General features: G+C 50.2%; 1 protein-coding gene across 1 annotated transcript in view; it reads right to left on the minus strand.

Annotated features, from left to right (window-relative positions):
• Positions 1-19: 19 nt before the first annotated feature.
• Positions 20-15,950, minus strand: part of LOC140715640 (membrane-associated guanylate kinase, WW and PDZ domain-containing protein 2-like) — a 44,763-nt gene continuing 28,832 nt past the window's right edge. The window contains 1 exon segment of the mRNA XM_073028004.1: positions 20-1,313. Within this exon segment, the coding sequence (XP_072884105.1) occupies positions 559-1,313 (755 nt within the window). The 3' untranslated portion in view covers positions 20-558.

The raw sequence follows: 15,950 nt of genomic DNA on the forward strand, positions 1-15,950 counted from the left end.
AAGACAGGACCAGTTGAGATTGTGTAAAGAGATTTTAATTAATTCTCAGCATGGAATATATACAAGCAGTTTTAAATCATTAAAATACATGGACTCTCTATAAACCAATTATATAACTCTCTCTGTTTCTTTCCGGTGGTGTGACGAGGGTACCATCCCACTTGGGAATGCCGGTGGGGTATCAGAGCGGGGATCCCGGGGTCAGCCGGATCTGGGGCAGTGGGGTTTCAGGGAGATTGGGGATCCCCTCGCTCTCTTCGCGTCTCCCTTACTGCAGAGCTCCCTCGGTACTGCCGGCTCCTATACTCCACTCCCACGGTGCAAATCTCCCTGACCAGTCACGTCAGCAGCGCGGAGATCCCTCATTGCCGTCTCCCGAAGCGCGGAGCTCCCTCACCACCCGTCCTGCAGCACGGCGATCCCTCACCGCCCCTCCTGCAGCAGAATTTGCTCCTCGTCGTCCCCCTCCCTCGGCGATTCCCTCGATTTAGGGGGAAATATTCAGCTCAACCTGGTCAACCTCCAGCCCCCTCCCGTCTAACGCCCCCTCCCCACCGCTCAGCCCGGAGTCCAGTCCGCCACCTCGGCCAGCAGCCTCTCCCTCGCCGGCACCCTCCAGGGCCCCGGAAGCACTGGAGGCCTCAGCCGGTCCCCACCTCGCCGCCCGCAACGCGGGCACCGTCTCCCAACGCGACACTGGGCACGGCCCCTCGTGGTGGAGACCTCGGTAACCTCCAGCTGCTCTCCCACCAGCGAGTTGAGCAGTCGCTGCTGCTCGAAGGCGCAGAGCTCAGCAGACCCCGGCCGCCACTCGTCTTCGTCGCTATCCCGGTCAGTCCCGCTGCAGCTCTCTTCTCCGGGCGAGAGGCTGGGCTCCCGAGGGACGGTGTCCCGGGTCGGGGGCTCCTGCGTCTGGGCGTCCTGGCTCAGGAGCTGCCGAGGGCGAGTTCCAACTGGCTCACCCAGCTCCTGCGATCTCGACAGACAGTCAGGCCGCTCGGACCTGGAACCAGAAAAGGCCAGGAGCCCGGGCTGGTCGGTGAGAGGCCGATCCTCGGCCCCGTCCACTGGGGAGCTCAGAGGACCCGGGACGGCTGGGCTATCAGCGTCACTCGGGGGTGTTTCCGGGTCAGCCGCGCCATCCCACTGGCGGCGGTCGGGCCGGGGGGAGGGTAGCGATGCAGGAGGGGGCTGGGTCTCCCGCAGAGAGTGCTGCAGTTTCGTCCCCGCTTGCAGGATGAGCGACAGCAGCTCCTGCGGATTGGAGGACACGGCCTCGCATCCTCCCTCCATCCCGTCCAACATTTCAGGAGCTGCGGAGGAGAGAGGATCAGAGTGTCACAGAACATCACGGGAGCAGAGTGATAGTCCGACGAAGAGGGAGCATCACTCTGTGTCTGACCCCGGGAGTGTGTGATGGGACAGTGCGGAGGGAGTTTCACTCTGTGTCTGACCCCGGGAGTGTGTGATGGGACGGTGTGGAGGGAGCTTCACTCTGTGTCTGACCCCGGGAGTGTGTGATGGGACAGTGCGGAGGGAGCTTCACTCTGTGTCTGACCCCGGGAGTGTGTGATGGGACGGTGTGGAGGGAGCTTCACTCTGTGTCTGACCCCGGGAGTGTGTGATGGGACGGTGTGGAGGGAGATTCACTGTGTCTGACCCCGGGAGTGTGTGATGGGACGGTGCGGAGGGAGCTTCACTCTGTGTCTGACCCCGGGAGTGTGTGATGGGACGGGGTGGAGGGAGCCTCACTCTGTGTCTGACCCCGAGAGTGTGTGATGGGACGGTGTCGAGGGAATCACTCTGTGCCTGACCCCGGGAGTGTGTGATGGGACGGGGGTGGAGGGAGCCTCACTCTGTGTCTGACCCCGGGAGTGTGTGATGGGACGGGGTGGAGGGAGCCTCACTCTGTGTCTGACCCCGGGAGTGTGTGATGGGACGGGGTGGAGGGAGCCTCACTCTGTGTCTGACCCCGAGAGTGTGTGATGGGACGGTGTCGAGGGAATCACTCTGTGCCTGACCCCGGGAGTGTGTGATGGGACGGGGTGGAGGGAGCCTCACTCTGTGTCTGACCCCGGGAGTGTGTGATGGGACGGTGTCGAGGGAGTCGCTCTGTGCCTGACCCCGGTGTTGAGGGAGTCGCTCTGCGCCTGGTAGTATGTATTTAGAAATAACACACACTGGAAGTGAGTCTGGACATGTTTGAATGTTGGTGGAAACGCCCTCACACAGCCCACAGGGCAAAACTCCTCCCAGCAGTTCAATCTATCTTCTGGAAACATTCCCTTGGGACACCACTCCATGCAGGGAAAAGAATGTGGTTAGTTGTGGATCTGACATGGGACAGTGGAATCAGTTTGGGGACTGACACACGGCTGTGAGGAGAGATTGGGATTAGTTTGGGGACTGACACAGGGCTGTGGGGAGAGAGTGGGACAGTGGGATTAGTTTGGGGACTGACACAGGGCTGTGGGGAGAGAGTGGGACAGTGGGATTAGTTTAGGGACTGACACACGGCTGTGAGGAGACAGTGGGATTAGTTTGGGGACTGACACAGGGCTGTGGGGAGAGAGTGGGACAGTGGGATTAGTTTGGGGACTGACACAGGACTGTGGGGAGAGAGTGGGACAGTGGGATTAGTTTGGGGACTGACACACGGCTGTGAGGAGACAGTGGGATTAGTTTGGGGACTGACACAGGGCTGTGGGGAGAGAGTGGGACAGTGGGATTAGTTTAGGGACTGACACACGGCTGTGAGGAGACAGTGGGATTAGTTTGGGGACTGACACAGATCTGTGGGGAGAGAGTGGGACAGTGGGATTAGTTTGGGGACTGACACAGGACTGTGGGGAGAGAGTGGGACAGTGGGATTAGTTTGGGGACTGACACAGGACTGTGGGGAGAGAGTGGGACAGTGGGATTAGTTTGGGGACTGACACAGCTGTGGGGAGAGAGTGGGACAGTGGGATTAGTTTGAGGACTGACACAGGGCTGTGGGGAGAGAGTGGGACAGTGGGATTAGTTTGGGGACTGACACCGCTGTGTGGAGAGAGTAGGGCAGTGGGATTAGTTTGGGGACTGACAGGGCTGTGGAGAGTGGGACAGTGGGATTAGTTTGGGGATTGACACAGGGCTGTGGGGAGACAGTGGGACAGTGGGATTAGTTTGGGGACTGACACAGCTGTGGGGAGAGAGTGGGACAGTGGGATTAGTTTGAGGACTGACACAGGGCTGTGGGGAGAGAGTCAGACAGTGGGATTAGTTTGGGGACTGACACAGGACTGTGGGGAGAGAGTGGGACAGTGGGATTAGTTTGGGGACTGACACGGCTGCGGGGAGGGAGTGGGATAGTGGGATTAGTTTGGGGACTGACAGGGCTGTGGAGAGAGTGGGACAGTGGGATTAGTCTGGGGACTGACACAGCTGTGGGGAGAGAGTGGGACAGTGGGATTAGTCTGGGGACTGACACAGGACTGTGGGGAGACAGTGGGATTAGTCTGGGGACTGACACAGGGCTGTGGGGAGAGAGTGGGACAGTGGGATTCATTTGGGGACTGACACAGGGCTGTGGGGAGAGAGTGGGACAGTGGGATTAGTTTGGGGACTGACACAGGGCTGTGGGGAGAGAGTGGGACAGTAGGATTAGTTTGGGGACTGACACAGGGCTGTGGGGAGAGAGTGGGACAGTGGGATTAGTTTGGGGACTGACACAGGACTGTGGGGAGAGAGTGGGACAGTGGGATTAGTTTGGGGACAGACACAGGGCTGTGGGGAGGACGGTGCAGGTTGGGATGATGTCACCCCCCAGTCGCACACCGCCAGTGTTTTTCAGTGTGTAAAACTCAGCTGTCGGGCTCTGAGATTGTGCCAGCAGGGCCGTTGCTATGGAGACCCAGTAAATTAACACACAAATACTGCACTCCCTGATGGAAATTAACCCTTCCACTGCCAAACCTGGATGGCATAACACTCCACGCCCCCTTGTCTGGTCTGTCTGAATATTGCCCACCCTGCCCCTCTATTTCTCCTATAGTGGCTCCCTTTACTTAAATTGCTTGCCACAGGCAGGGAGGTGCTACTCAATGGATCTTCCCATTTCTGGTTCACAAACGAAGCACCCCAACTCTAATCTGCATCAGAATCCCACCACCCCACCCTTCCTTACACCTACAGACTGTCCTTCACCCACGGCTTGTTAGACAGCCCCTCCCAAACCTGTCTCACGTGCAACCCCCCCGCCCCACCACCACCTTCTCCTGCCAACAGCAGCGGGCACAGAGAAACACCATCACCCCCAAATTCACAACTTGGAAATCCAGTCTCCAAGTTCCTCCACCCTCACTGGGTCCACATCCCGGAACTCCCGCGAAGGCTGGGGAGCCTACTCGCGGTTCCCAGAGTGACTTACTAGCCACTGAGGCACACAGCATAAAAACAGGCTCTTTTTTACGTCATAGACCTCTACCAGTAACCGAGGGGCCTGCTCTATAAGTTCAGCCCTCCATCTGCTACCCTCCAATGAATAACTTCATAGCCTGTCCAAACTCAGTCCCCTGAGTCCTGGAAGCATCTTGTTCTGTGCTCTTTCGAGTTTGACATCTTTCCAACAGCAGCGTTGGGAACCCCTGCTCCGTAAGATCATCCCTCCGTCTGCTACCCTCCAAGGAGTAGAGTTAGCCTGTCCTAACTCTCCCCACAACTTCGTCTCCTGAGTCCTGGAAACATCTTGGCCTGCACTCTTTCCAGTTCCACATCGTCCCCATGGCAAGGTGACCAAGACTGAACTGATGTGGCTTCTTGCACACGAGCACGATGGCATCGCAAACTTTATACTGCAGGCCCAGGCATTACAAAAAAAAGTTGGGAATCTCTGCTCTAAATCTTTCCCACCCGTGTACCTGCCTCAACCACTTCCTCTGGCAGCTCATTCCACATCACGACCACACTCTGTGTGAAGAAGTTGCCCCTCGGGTCCCCTTAAGAAGGTTCAAGAGTCTCAGGACGCGCCACTGGGTTCAAGAATAGTTACTACCCTCAAGGGGTACCTTAGGGTACCGCAAGGCTCAGTGCTGGGATCCCAGTTGTTTACAATGTATATTAATGATTTAGACGAGGGAATTAAATGCAGCATCTCCAAGTTTGCCGATGACATGAAGCTGGGCGGCGGTGTTAGCTGTGAGGAGGATGCTAAGATGATGCAGGGTGACTTGGATAGGTTAGGTGAGTGGGCAAATTCACGGCAGATGCAATTTAATGTGGATAAATGTGAGGTAATCCACTTTGGTTGCAAGAACAGGAAAACAGATTATTATCTGAACGGTGGCCGATTAGGAAAAGGGGAGGTGCAAAGAGACCTGGGTGTCATTGTACACCAGTCATTGAAGGTGGGCATGCAGGTACAGCAGGCAGTGAAAAAGGCAAATGGTATGTTGGCATTCATAGCAAAAGGATTTGAGTACAGGAGCAGGGAGGTTCTACTGCAGTTGTACAAGGCCTTGGTGAGACCGCACCTAGAGTATTGTGTGCAGTTTTGGTCCCCTAATCTGAGGAAAGACATTCTTGCCATAGAGGGAGTACAGAGTAGATTCACCAGATTGATTCCTGGGATGGCAGGACTTTCATATGAAGAAAGACTGGATCGACTAGGCTTATACTCACTGGAATTTAGAAGATTGAGGGGGGATCTTATTGAAACGTATAAAATTCTAAAGGGATTGGACAGGCTAGATGCAGAAAGATTGTTTCCGATGTTGGGGAAGTCCAGAACGAGGGGTCACAGTTTAAGGATAAAGGGGAAGCCTTTTAGGACCGAGATGAGGAAAAACTTCTTCACACAGAGAGTTGGTGAATCTGTGGAATTCTCTGCCACAGGAAACAGTTGAGGCCAGTTCATTGGCTATATTTAAGAGGAAGTTTGATATGGCCCTTGTGGCTAAAGGGATGAGGGGGTATGGAGAGAAAGCAGGTACAGGGTTCTGAGTTGGATGATCAGCCATGATCATACTGAATGGCGGTGCAGGCTCGAAAGGCCGAATGGCCTATTCCTGCACCTATTTTCTATGTTTCTCAACCATCAGACTCTTGAACAAAAGCGGGCTAACTACACTCACTTGCCTAACCATCAAGACGTTCCCCCAAAGATCTCACTTTCAAGGAGGCTTTATCTCAAAGTTTGTTTCAGTTTCAAAGAATGAATAAATTATACAACCTTGAGATTTATCTGCTTACAGGCAGCCACAAAACAAGAAACCCAAAAGATCCCAGTTTTAGCAAAAGACCAACACCCAATACGCAGAGAGAGAAAAAAAAGCAAATTATGCAAACAATAAAGTAAGCATCAGCGTTCAGAACGAAATTGAGTCGTTATCTCATGTTCTTGTTATTTATTGCTATTTATTTATATTTGCATTTGCACAGTTTGTTGTCTTCTGCACTCTAGCTGATCTTTCACTGATCCTGTTTACAGTTACTATTCTACAGATTTGCTGGGTACGCCCGCAGGAAAGTGAATCTCAGGGTTGTATATGGTGACGTATGTGTACTTTGATAATACATTTACATATTTACTTTAAACTCCTGCTCTCGGGTTCGTGATTCCCCAACTCTGGGATACATTGACTGCATCTATCCTATCCAGGCCCCTCGTGACTTTCTATGGCTCCATGAAGTCACTCTTCACTCTGTAATCTTCATAATTATAAATCCTAGACTGTGCAATCTCTCCCTATGACTCAGTCGCTCAAGTCCTGGCAATGTCCTTGTAAATCCTCTGGTTTGCATTGAATATTTAATATCCGAGTAATATTTTGTGTGTGTAACAATTATATAGACATATAACAGACATACACAACCGTACATATATCTATATACTGTATATATTGGTTGATTAAGCTTTCTTGTTCATTTAATTAATTCATTACAGGCTATATGTGTAAATAAATGTTGAGGCTTTAGGATGAGGGTTCACTTGGAGTATTGTGAGCAATTTAGGGAGAGGGTTCAGAGGACGTTCACGAAAATGATTCCGGGATTGAATGGCTTGTCATATGAAGAGCTTCGATGGCTCTGGGCCTGTATCCACTAGAATTCAGAAGAATGAGGGGTGACCTGTCAAATAGTGAAAGGCCTCGATAGAGTGGACGTGGAGAGGACGTTTCCTGTGGTGGGGGAGCCTAAGACCAGAGGACACAGCCTCAGAAGTGAGGGGCATCATTTTAGAACAGGAATGAGGAGGAATTTCTTTAGCCAGAGGGTGGTGAATCTGTGGATCTCACTGCCACAAGCGGCCGTGGAGGTCAAGTCACTGGGTATATTTAAGGCAGAGGTTGATAGATTCTTGATTAGTCAGGGCATGAAGGGATATGGAAGGTGGAGAATGGGCCGGAGAGGTAAAGTGATGAAATAGCAGCCTCCAAGAGGACTATAACCTTGTCATGGTTTGGAGGCTTGTGTGCTTCAACGACCCAGAGAGCTATGTTGGCTGGAGTCAGGCCTTTATGGTAGGGTCACCCATGCCAAGCAGGTCAATGGGTACAGGCCAGACCAAGAGTGGTCCACTGGTCCTCCAAGTGTGGGGGTTCAACTCAGAGTAGAGTTAAGCCCCGACAAAACTGTTATGGAAACAGCAATGAAGAATCCTTCCACATCTGAGTGCGACGGTATTCCTGAGTCCCCGCCCGGGACTCATGTGACTGACAGCAGTGAGAACTGAGAGTAAGCTACTGACATGATGGAGGACCTGCACTGCTGCCCACAGATTCACAGTGAATCTGAGGAGTTTGTCGCCACAGGTGGGTGTGGAGGCCAAATCATAGGGTGTATTTAAAGCAGAAGTTGATAGTTTCTGATTAGAAGGGAGGAGAATGGGGTTGAGAGAGATAATAAATCAGCCGTGATGGAATGGCGGAGCAGGCCAAATGGCCTGATTATGCTCCTGTGTTCTGTGGCCTAACATAATGTCCCAACTCCTGTACTCAGTGCCCATCCAACAAAAGCCAGTGTGACAAACGCCTTCTTCATCGCCCTGTCTATCCTGTGACACCACGTCTAGGGAACCAGGTCCAAAGTTCAAGGTACATTTTTTTTAAATCAAAGTAGGCATGTCACCCTACACTACCTTGAGATTCATTTTCTTGCAGGTATTCACAGTAGAACAAAAAAATTACAATAGAATTAATGAAAAATTACACACAGACTGACAAACAAGCAATGTGCAAAAGACTGGAAACTCTGCAAACAAAAAAATAATACTGAGAACACAAGTTGTGGAGTCCTTGAAATTGAATCCATAGCTTATATCTGCACCCCAGAACCCTCTGTTCTACAACTCTCCTCTGTGCCCTGCCATTCACCGAACATCCTGTCCCAGTCTGACTTCCCAGAATGCAACACCAAGCGCTGTCCCAGTCTGACTTCCCAGAATGCAACGCCTCCCAATTTTCCGAACTGAAAGCTATTTGTTAACCCACTTACCCGGGTGATCAAAAGATTCCCATATACTCCTTGACTGTCTACACCATTTTACTGCAAATTTACTAGCCATGTCTTACATGAACAAATTGGATGTGAATGTATAAGTAATGAACAACGGTTCCAGCACTGATCCCTGCGGCACACCATTACTTCCAGTGTGAGAGGCAACCCTTGACCATCACCCTTTGCTTCCTACCATTGAGCCAATTCCAAATCCAATCATCTGGCTCCCCCTGGATCCCATGCAATCTCGCCTTCTAGACGAGCCTGCCATGAGGGGCCTTGTCACAGGCAGGCTCGTCAGAATCTCAGACGCTGATGAGGTGATGTGCAGGAGTGAGACAGATTGACTGGTTCAATGGTGTTGCACCAACAACCTTGGACTCAAAGTCAACAATTTCAAGGAACTGATTGTGGCCTTCAGGAAGGGGAAGCCAAGGAAACACACTCCAGTCCTCATCCAGGGATCAGTAGTGGAAAGGGTGAGCGGTTTCAAGCTCCTGGCTGCCAACATCTGTGAAGATCTATCCTGGGCCGAGCATATCGTGCAATTACAAATGTAATCCCTGGTTAAGATTTTTACTGCTGTGCTGCAGGTACAGTACTTCACGTTAGCAATTCTGTGAGAGCAGTCCATTCTGCTTTTAGCATGTTTGGGCTAAAAATAAGGGGCAACTTAGGAACACTGTGTCAGCCAGTCAGGATGGTGGAATTGTGAGAACGCTGGGCAGAGAGGATTTTGTGTCGCACACTGGTGTGGGTTCCGGGTCTTTCTGGGGGGAGCTGGGAGAAGAATGGAGGGAAGATGGCTGAGGAGGCTGTCCCCGTGCCACGCGGTGCTTTGTGCAGATGAATGGCTTCAAGAAGGAAGGACCTCCCTCCCGTGAGGGAGCCCATTTCTCCGAGATGGATTTCAAGCAACATTTCACGCAGACTGAGGGTCCAGCGCGCAAGTTAAAGGCCACCTCAAGGTGAGCTCCAATTTATGTGCACATTTGGACGGGGTTAACTGTATTGGGCCCGTTTTAATTTTGCTTTTCTTTTCTTTTTCCTACTAACTGTTTGATAAAGCTAAAATTTGTAAATATGCTTTCTGCATCATTGTATGCAGTGCACGATCTGTTATTTCTTGCCGATGGGCAATTGCAAGTGGGCAGCATTTACACAGCGTTCGCTCAGGTTGGGGTGGGGGGAGCCGCAATATCCCAGCTCTCCCGGTCTAGTGAGACCCAAGTCATATCGACCCTAGAAATACAGAGTTCGAGAAGGGAGGTTTTCTCACCACTGGGTCCATTGGTTTGTTTGTGAGGGGCTAGCCAGCCTTGTTTATCCAGGTAAAAAGGGATATCATTGTGGGGGCTCGACCGGGATCTGATTCACTGTATCACTGTGTATTTGCTGTATGAATTGATGAGGTGGGTTGCGTGTTTAATCTAGTGTCCGGGAAAGTGATTAAGATAAGTGATTATGGACATTGCAGAGATTAAGCTTTAGTTCGATGCAAAGAGATTAATCACAACTAATGCTTGTGTTCTGAGTGGGGTGGATATCCAGACGAATTGTTGCTTAGGGTTTTAAGTACTGTTAAGGTATTAGGGGAAGTTACCCTCGTTGAATGGTGTTTTGATCAATTGGCTGTAAGTCAGTTCAGGACAGCACGGACATGACGGGAGAGTATCTGCCTGGTACGATTGGAGAGACGAGGCCATGCTTTTAGAGAAGAGGGGAGGGTAGCCGAGGGTGAATAATTGGGAGGCGAGTATCCCGTAGCTGAGGGTGGAGACTTTAAAGACAAGTTGCTCTCGTTTCTGCACTGTGAAGGGAAGTAGTCTGTTGTGAAAGAGCTAATGAGTCTTTCAGCGGTTGGTTTAAATTCTGAGCTCATTTTGACTATCACATCACGGGTTGATAAATGCAGAAGTATATCTGCAGAGAACCAAAGTTATTTTAGGCTGGTAGTGTCTCTGGTGACATACCCATATCCAATGGGAAAGAAGAATATGAGGCTTGGGCCGAGCAGACGTCTCAGTTACTGGAGTGGCAGTGCTCAGATATATGAAAAAACTGAGACCAATAGAGAGCTTAAGGGGGCCCGACGGCTGATATAGTGAGGTTCCTCAAGGCAGAGAATCCATTAGCTACATCAGCTAATTACCTGCAAGCTCTGGAAGATGCTTTTGGCTCTGCTGGAAGTGCAGCCGGTCTTAGAGAGAAGTTTAGTCACACATTCCAGGAGGAAGGAGAAAAGATGGCTGCCTACATTTTCGGGTTAAAGAAGCTGCTGCACTTTTTGTGGGACAAAGGGGGCATTCAACCGTCTTGAGAGAAATTGCTCGAGGATGGAGCAAGTTGTGAAGGGCGCGCTGTCACATGATGTGATTCACATGACCCGCAGGATGCGCCCTCCTCCACCTTTTACTCAGAGAAGTTAGAGAGGTGGAAAACGCGATTGAGGAGCGGGAGGCTTCCGTCAGTGGGGCATAGCCCCTGCTGCTAAAGCAACCCCTGATGCCACACAAGTGGGGGTTTTGCAGGACGCCGTGCAAGATCCGGGGTTTTTCAGCAGATATTGACCCACTGGCGGGTCGTACCGAGGTAAAGGGCTGCTGCTGAGCGGGGTCCCTCGGCCAGGGAAATGACCGATATTTTCTCTTACAACCGTGGAGAAAATGACCATTTCAAGCGGGAGTGTGAAGGACAGAAAAATCTCCGGAAAGTAAATCTCCGGTTAATCGAACAGATAAGAGGAAAAACTATGGAGGGACCCAGTAAAGAAACGGGCAGGCATTTTGGAAAGGATACATTCCTACCAGTGCATCAAGGGCAGCATTTACACAGTATTCGCTCAGATTGGGGTGGGGGGAGGGAGTCGAAACAACTCTGCTCTTCCAGCCCACTAGACATACGGAGTTTGAGGAGGGTAGTTTTCTCAACACTGAGTCAATTTTCCTGTTAGCGAGGGGCTAACCAGCCACATTTCAACAGACGCCCGGTAAAAAGTGGTTTCACAAAGAAACCACAACAACGGCTTTTCTTGATTAGGAGTTTGAGGAGATTTGATATGTCAGCAAACACTCCAGCAAACCTACACAGATGTACCGTGGTGAGCATTCTAACTGGTTGCATCGCAGTCCGGCATGGAGGGGCCACTGCACAGGATCAGGAAAGACTGCAGAGGGCAGAAAACCCGGCCAACTCCATCATGGGCACCGGCCTCCCCAGCACTGAGGCCATCTTCACTGTTGCCTTAAAAAGCTTCCATAATAAAGAACTGCTCATCACCCATGCCATACCCTCTTATCACTACCATCAAGGAAGAGACACAGGAACCCAAAGACAAACACTGAAATTCTAAAAACAGCTTCTTCCCCCTGCTATCAGATTTCTGAGTGGACACTGAACCAACCCACAGCTCACCATTTTTGTCTGCTTTCTGCACACTTGCTCAATCTTCATGCAGTGCATACCCCTTGTTGCGATTCCCACCATTTTTACATGCGGCACTAGACCGCTGCCGCAGAACACCACACACGCTGCACAGGATCGGAAGCCGCAGTCAGCTCCATCAGGGCCACTACCCGTCCGGCATCCAGGACATCTTCAAGGAGCGATGCCTCACGCAGGCAGCCTCCATCGTTAAGGACCCCACCATCACCTGGAACATGCCCTCTTCTCATTGCTACCATCAGGGAGGAGGTACAGAAGCCCGAAGGCACACACTCAACATTTTAGGAACAGTTTTTTTTTCCCTCTCCGCCATTGGATGTCTGAATGGACAATAAACCCATGCACACCACCTCAGTATTTTTACTCTCTTCATGCACTACTTAAGATATTTTAATATATACATCAAATTTCACAACATATGCCAGTGATATTAGACCCAATTCGGATTCTGATTATGGACAGTGTCCACTGCCCTATCTATCCTTTTGGTTAACCTCTTCGAGGGACTCCAAGACAAGATTTCCCAGACACACAAAGCCACGCTGACTAACCGTAGTCCGATGTTGCCTATCCAAAGGCTGGTAGACCCTGCTCCACAGAATCCCTGCAGTAACTTGCCCGACACACCACACTGAACACCCTGGCTTGCTGATCCTGCCCTTCCTAAACAACAGAATGGCGTTAGCCATGTCTTTCGGAACTTCAGTTGGTGAACGATGGAGGTAATATCTCTGCAATTTTGACTCTGGCCTTCCTGCAAAGTCCAAGGATGCGCGGGGTCAGGCCCTGGTGATTTATCCACCGCAGTGTGTGTCCAGGGAGAATTGGAAGATTCTCTGGAGTCTGTCTGCAGTCTCTGCCACCACCTCCCTCTTCAAATGATGATGCACTCCCTCTGGATCAGGAGAATTGTTTACTTCAATGATCATAGCATTTCTGGAGTCACCATTGAGATATGGGCGGCAACCTCTTCCTCAGTAAAAAAAAAACGTGTTCTTTCTGTGTTTTTTTAATCAGCTTCAGTCGTTCCTACGAACATGACTGCAGTAAGGTTGGTGGCGAGGAAGACAAATGCAATGTTAGCATTCATTTCGAGAGGACTGGAGTGTAAAAGCAAGGATTTAAAGCTGAGGCTTTGTAAGGTACTGGCCAGACCATGTTTGGAGTACTGTAAGCAGTTTTGACACCCTCCTCTAAGAAAGGATATGCTGGCATTGGAGAGGGTCCAGAGGAGATTTACGGAATGATCCTGGGAATTAAAGATTTAAATGTACGAGGAGCTTTTGATGGCTCTGAGCCTGTAATCGCTGGAGCTTAGAAGAACGGGGGGGGGGAAGGAATCTCATTGAAACCTTTCAAATATCAGAAGGTTTAGATAGCGTGTACATGGCGAGGATGCTTCCTATAGTGGCCACTGCCTCAGAATAGAAGGATGGCACTTGAGAACAGAGACGAGGATGAATTTCTTTAGCCAGAGGGCAGTGAATCTGTGGAATTCATTGTAATGGACGGCTCTGGTGGCCGAGTCACTGGGTATATTTAATAGATTGACAGTTTCCTGATTAGCAATGGAGTCAAAGGTTATGGAGCTTAGGCAGGAGAATGGAATTGTGAGGGATATTAAATCAGCCATACTAGAATGGTGGAACAGCTCGATGGGCTGAATAGCCTAATCTGCTCTTATGCCTCCATTTGGCAAAAGCACAATTTCTTGGTGGCCAGCCACTTGAATGCCTATCCCTATCCCGACATGTCGGTCCTCAGCCTCTCGAGGTGAGGCCACTCGCAGGGTGGAGGAACTACACCTTATATTCCGTCTAGCTAACCTCCAACCCAATGGCATGAACATCGGCTTCTCATTTCCTTGCCTCTTTTTCCGTTCCCCAGTCTGGCTTCTCGCCTCTTCTCATCACCTGCCTAACGCCTCCCCTTGCTGAGTGTGTGCCTTCAGGCTCCTGATGGTACAGGGCACGTCCTGGGTGATGGGGGTCCTTGATGATCGACGCCGCCTTTTTGAGACACCGCTCCTTGAAGGTGTCCTGGCTGGTGCCCATGGTGGAGCTGACTGAGTTTACAGATATATCTGTGAGTTTCCAAAGATAGCTGTGGAATCCCTTGGGATTGTCTTTAACCCTGCCTGCCTGATCCATCGCACGGCTTCTCTTTGCCCTCCCACTCCTCTCCTCAGAACATACAGGAAAAGGCCCTTCGGCCCACAATGTCAAGCCAAACTAATTAAACTAGCATTCAAATGCCTAAGTACCGTAATCTAACCCCTTCTGCCTACACAATGTCCATACTGTGACGGAGAGCGCACGGTAAACACACTCCTGGCAAACGGGCATTTATTTACACACGTTCAGATAGCGTCTCAGTTGCCATTACAGTTAGTGTGCGCACCTCAATGTCTTCCCCCGGTACATTCTCATAATGGGTCCCAAACCAAGCTGATGTGCTCCAACTGGAGTTTACAGCAGAATATTCCATTTCTTTAGGAGTGGGGATGTGTAAATCTTTATCTATCTGTACTATATTTAAGGCAGATACTTCTGATTATTTTGTAAAATGATTGTAACTACACTGTGGGGTCCATTAAGTCCTACGTTAACTTTGTTGGTAATTAACGATGCCAATTTAAAGGAGCTCTTTGCTCTCTGACAGAACTGCAATGAGTTCACACTGGACAAATAGTATGGAGCTATATACGTTTTCTGGTAAATATCTTTCAGTAAACATTGGCAGTTTTCTTGTCGCTATTTTGGACACACTTAATAAACGCACTTGCACTATAGTGCGAAGCAACTCCAGCCATTTTTTTCTTCACTCATAATCCACATATCTAATACACACCCTTCCATTTTCTGCAGATAAGAGCCCCTTCAATGCCTTTATCATCTCTGCCCCCACAACCACCCTGGCACCGAACACTCGGTTCAAAAGAAAAACTTGCCCCTACACATTTCTTTCAACATACCCCCCACTCACCTTAAATGCATGCCCTCAACCATCAGGCTCCTGATAACTTCACTTTCCCTGCCATTGAAATGTCCCCACAGCCATTCGACACTCTTCATCTCATGTTCTCGAAATTTATTGCTTATTTATCTATATTTGCGTGTGCACCGGGTGTTGTCTTCTGCACTCTGGTTGATCTTCCTTGATCCTGTTATAGTTACTATTCTACAGATTTACTGAGCCTGCCCGCAGGAAAATGAATCTCAGGGTAATATATGGTGACATATTTGTACTTTGATAATAAAATTTACTTCGAACTTTTTCTATATAGGAGACGTTTCGACCCTGGAAAATGGCAATCGGCTCTTTTGATGCCTCTCAATCTTCTCAATCATTCTCAGGTCTCCCCCCAACCTCCGTTGTTCCAGAGAAAACCACCGAAGTTTGTCTAACCTCTCACACCCTCTAACCCAAGTGAACCTTTTCTGCACCCTCTCCCAAGCCTCCTATGGAGTAACTTGGAGTAAAATGGAGTAACTAGAATTCACTGAAATACTTCAAATGCAGTCCAGCCAGAGTTTTATAAAGTTGCAATGCACATTCCTGACTCCTGAACTCAACGCCTTGACTAGTAAAAGCAAGCATGCTAAATGCCTTTATAACCGCCCTGTCGATGTACAGCCACTGTCAGGGAGCGGTGGACTTGGACCCCAAGATCCCTCTGTGCATCAACTTTATTAAGAGTAGTACATCAACGTGTACTGCTCCCTTTCAAGACTTCCCTGGATGCATCATTTCTCTGATCACATCTACGACTCATCGATATCCCACTGTACAATTTGGCAGACTCCTGCACTGTGCTCAACGCCACCGCCTTTGTGTTAACCCTTCAGCACAAGCTCCATCCCAAACCGATGCATGCTTCCACATACTCCCCGCCCCACGACACGCGGCAGGGGAGGGGGGCAGGGGGACGGTACCCACCGAATATTGTCAGATCGCCCCAGGAGGAAGTAGCAGGGCTCTCCGTGCCTGGAGTTGGTGACACAGACGGACATGTTGGAGGGGCTCCTCGC

This window comes from Hemitrygon akajei, chromosome 24, assembly GCF_048418815.1.
Source record: "Hemitrygon akajei chromosome 24, sHemAka1.3, whole genome shotgun sequence".
NCBI lineage: Eukaryota > Metazoa > Chordata > Chondrichthyes > Myliobatiformes > Dasyatidae > Hemitrygon > Hemitrygon akajei.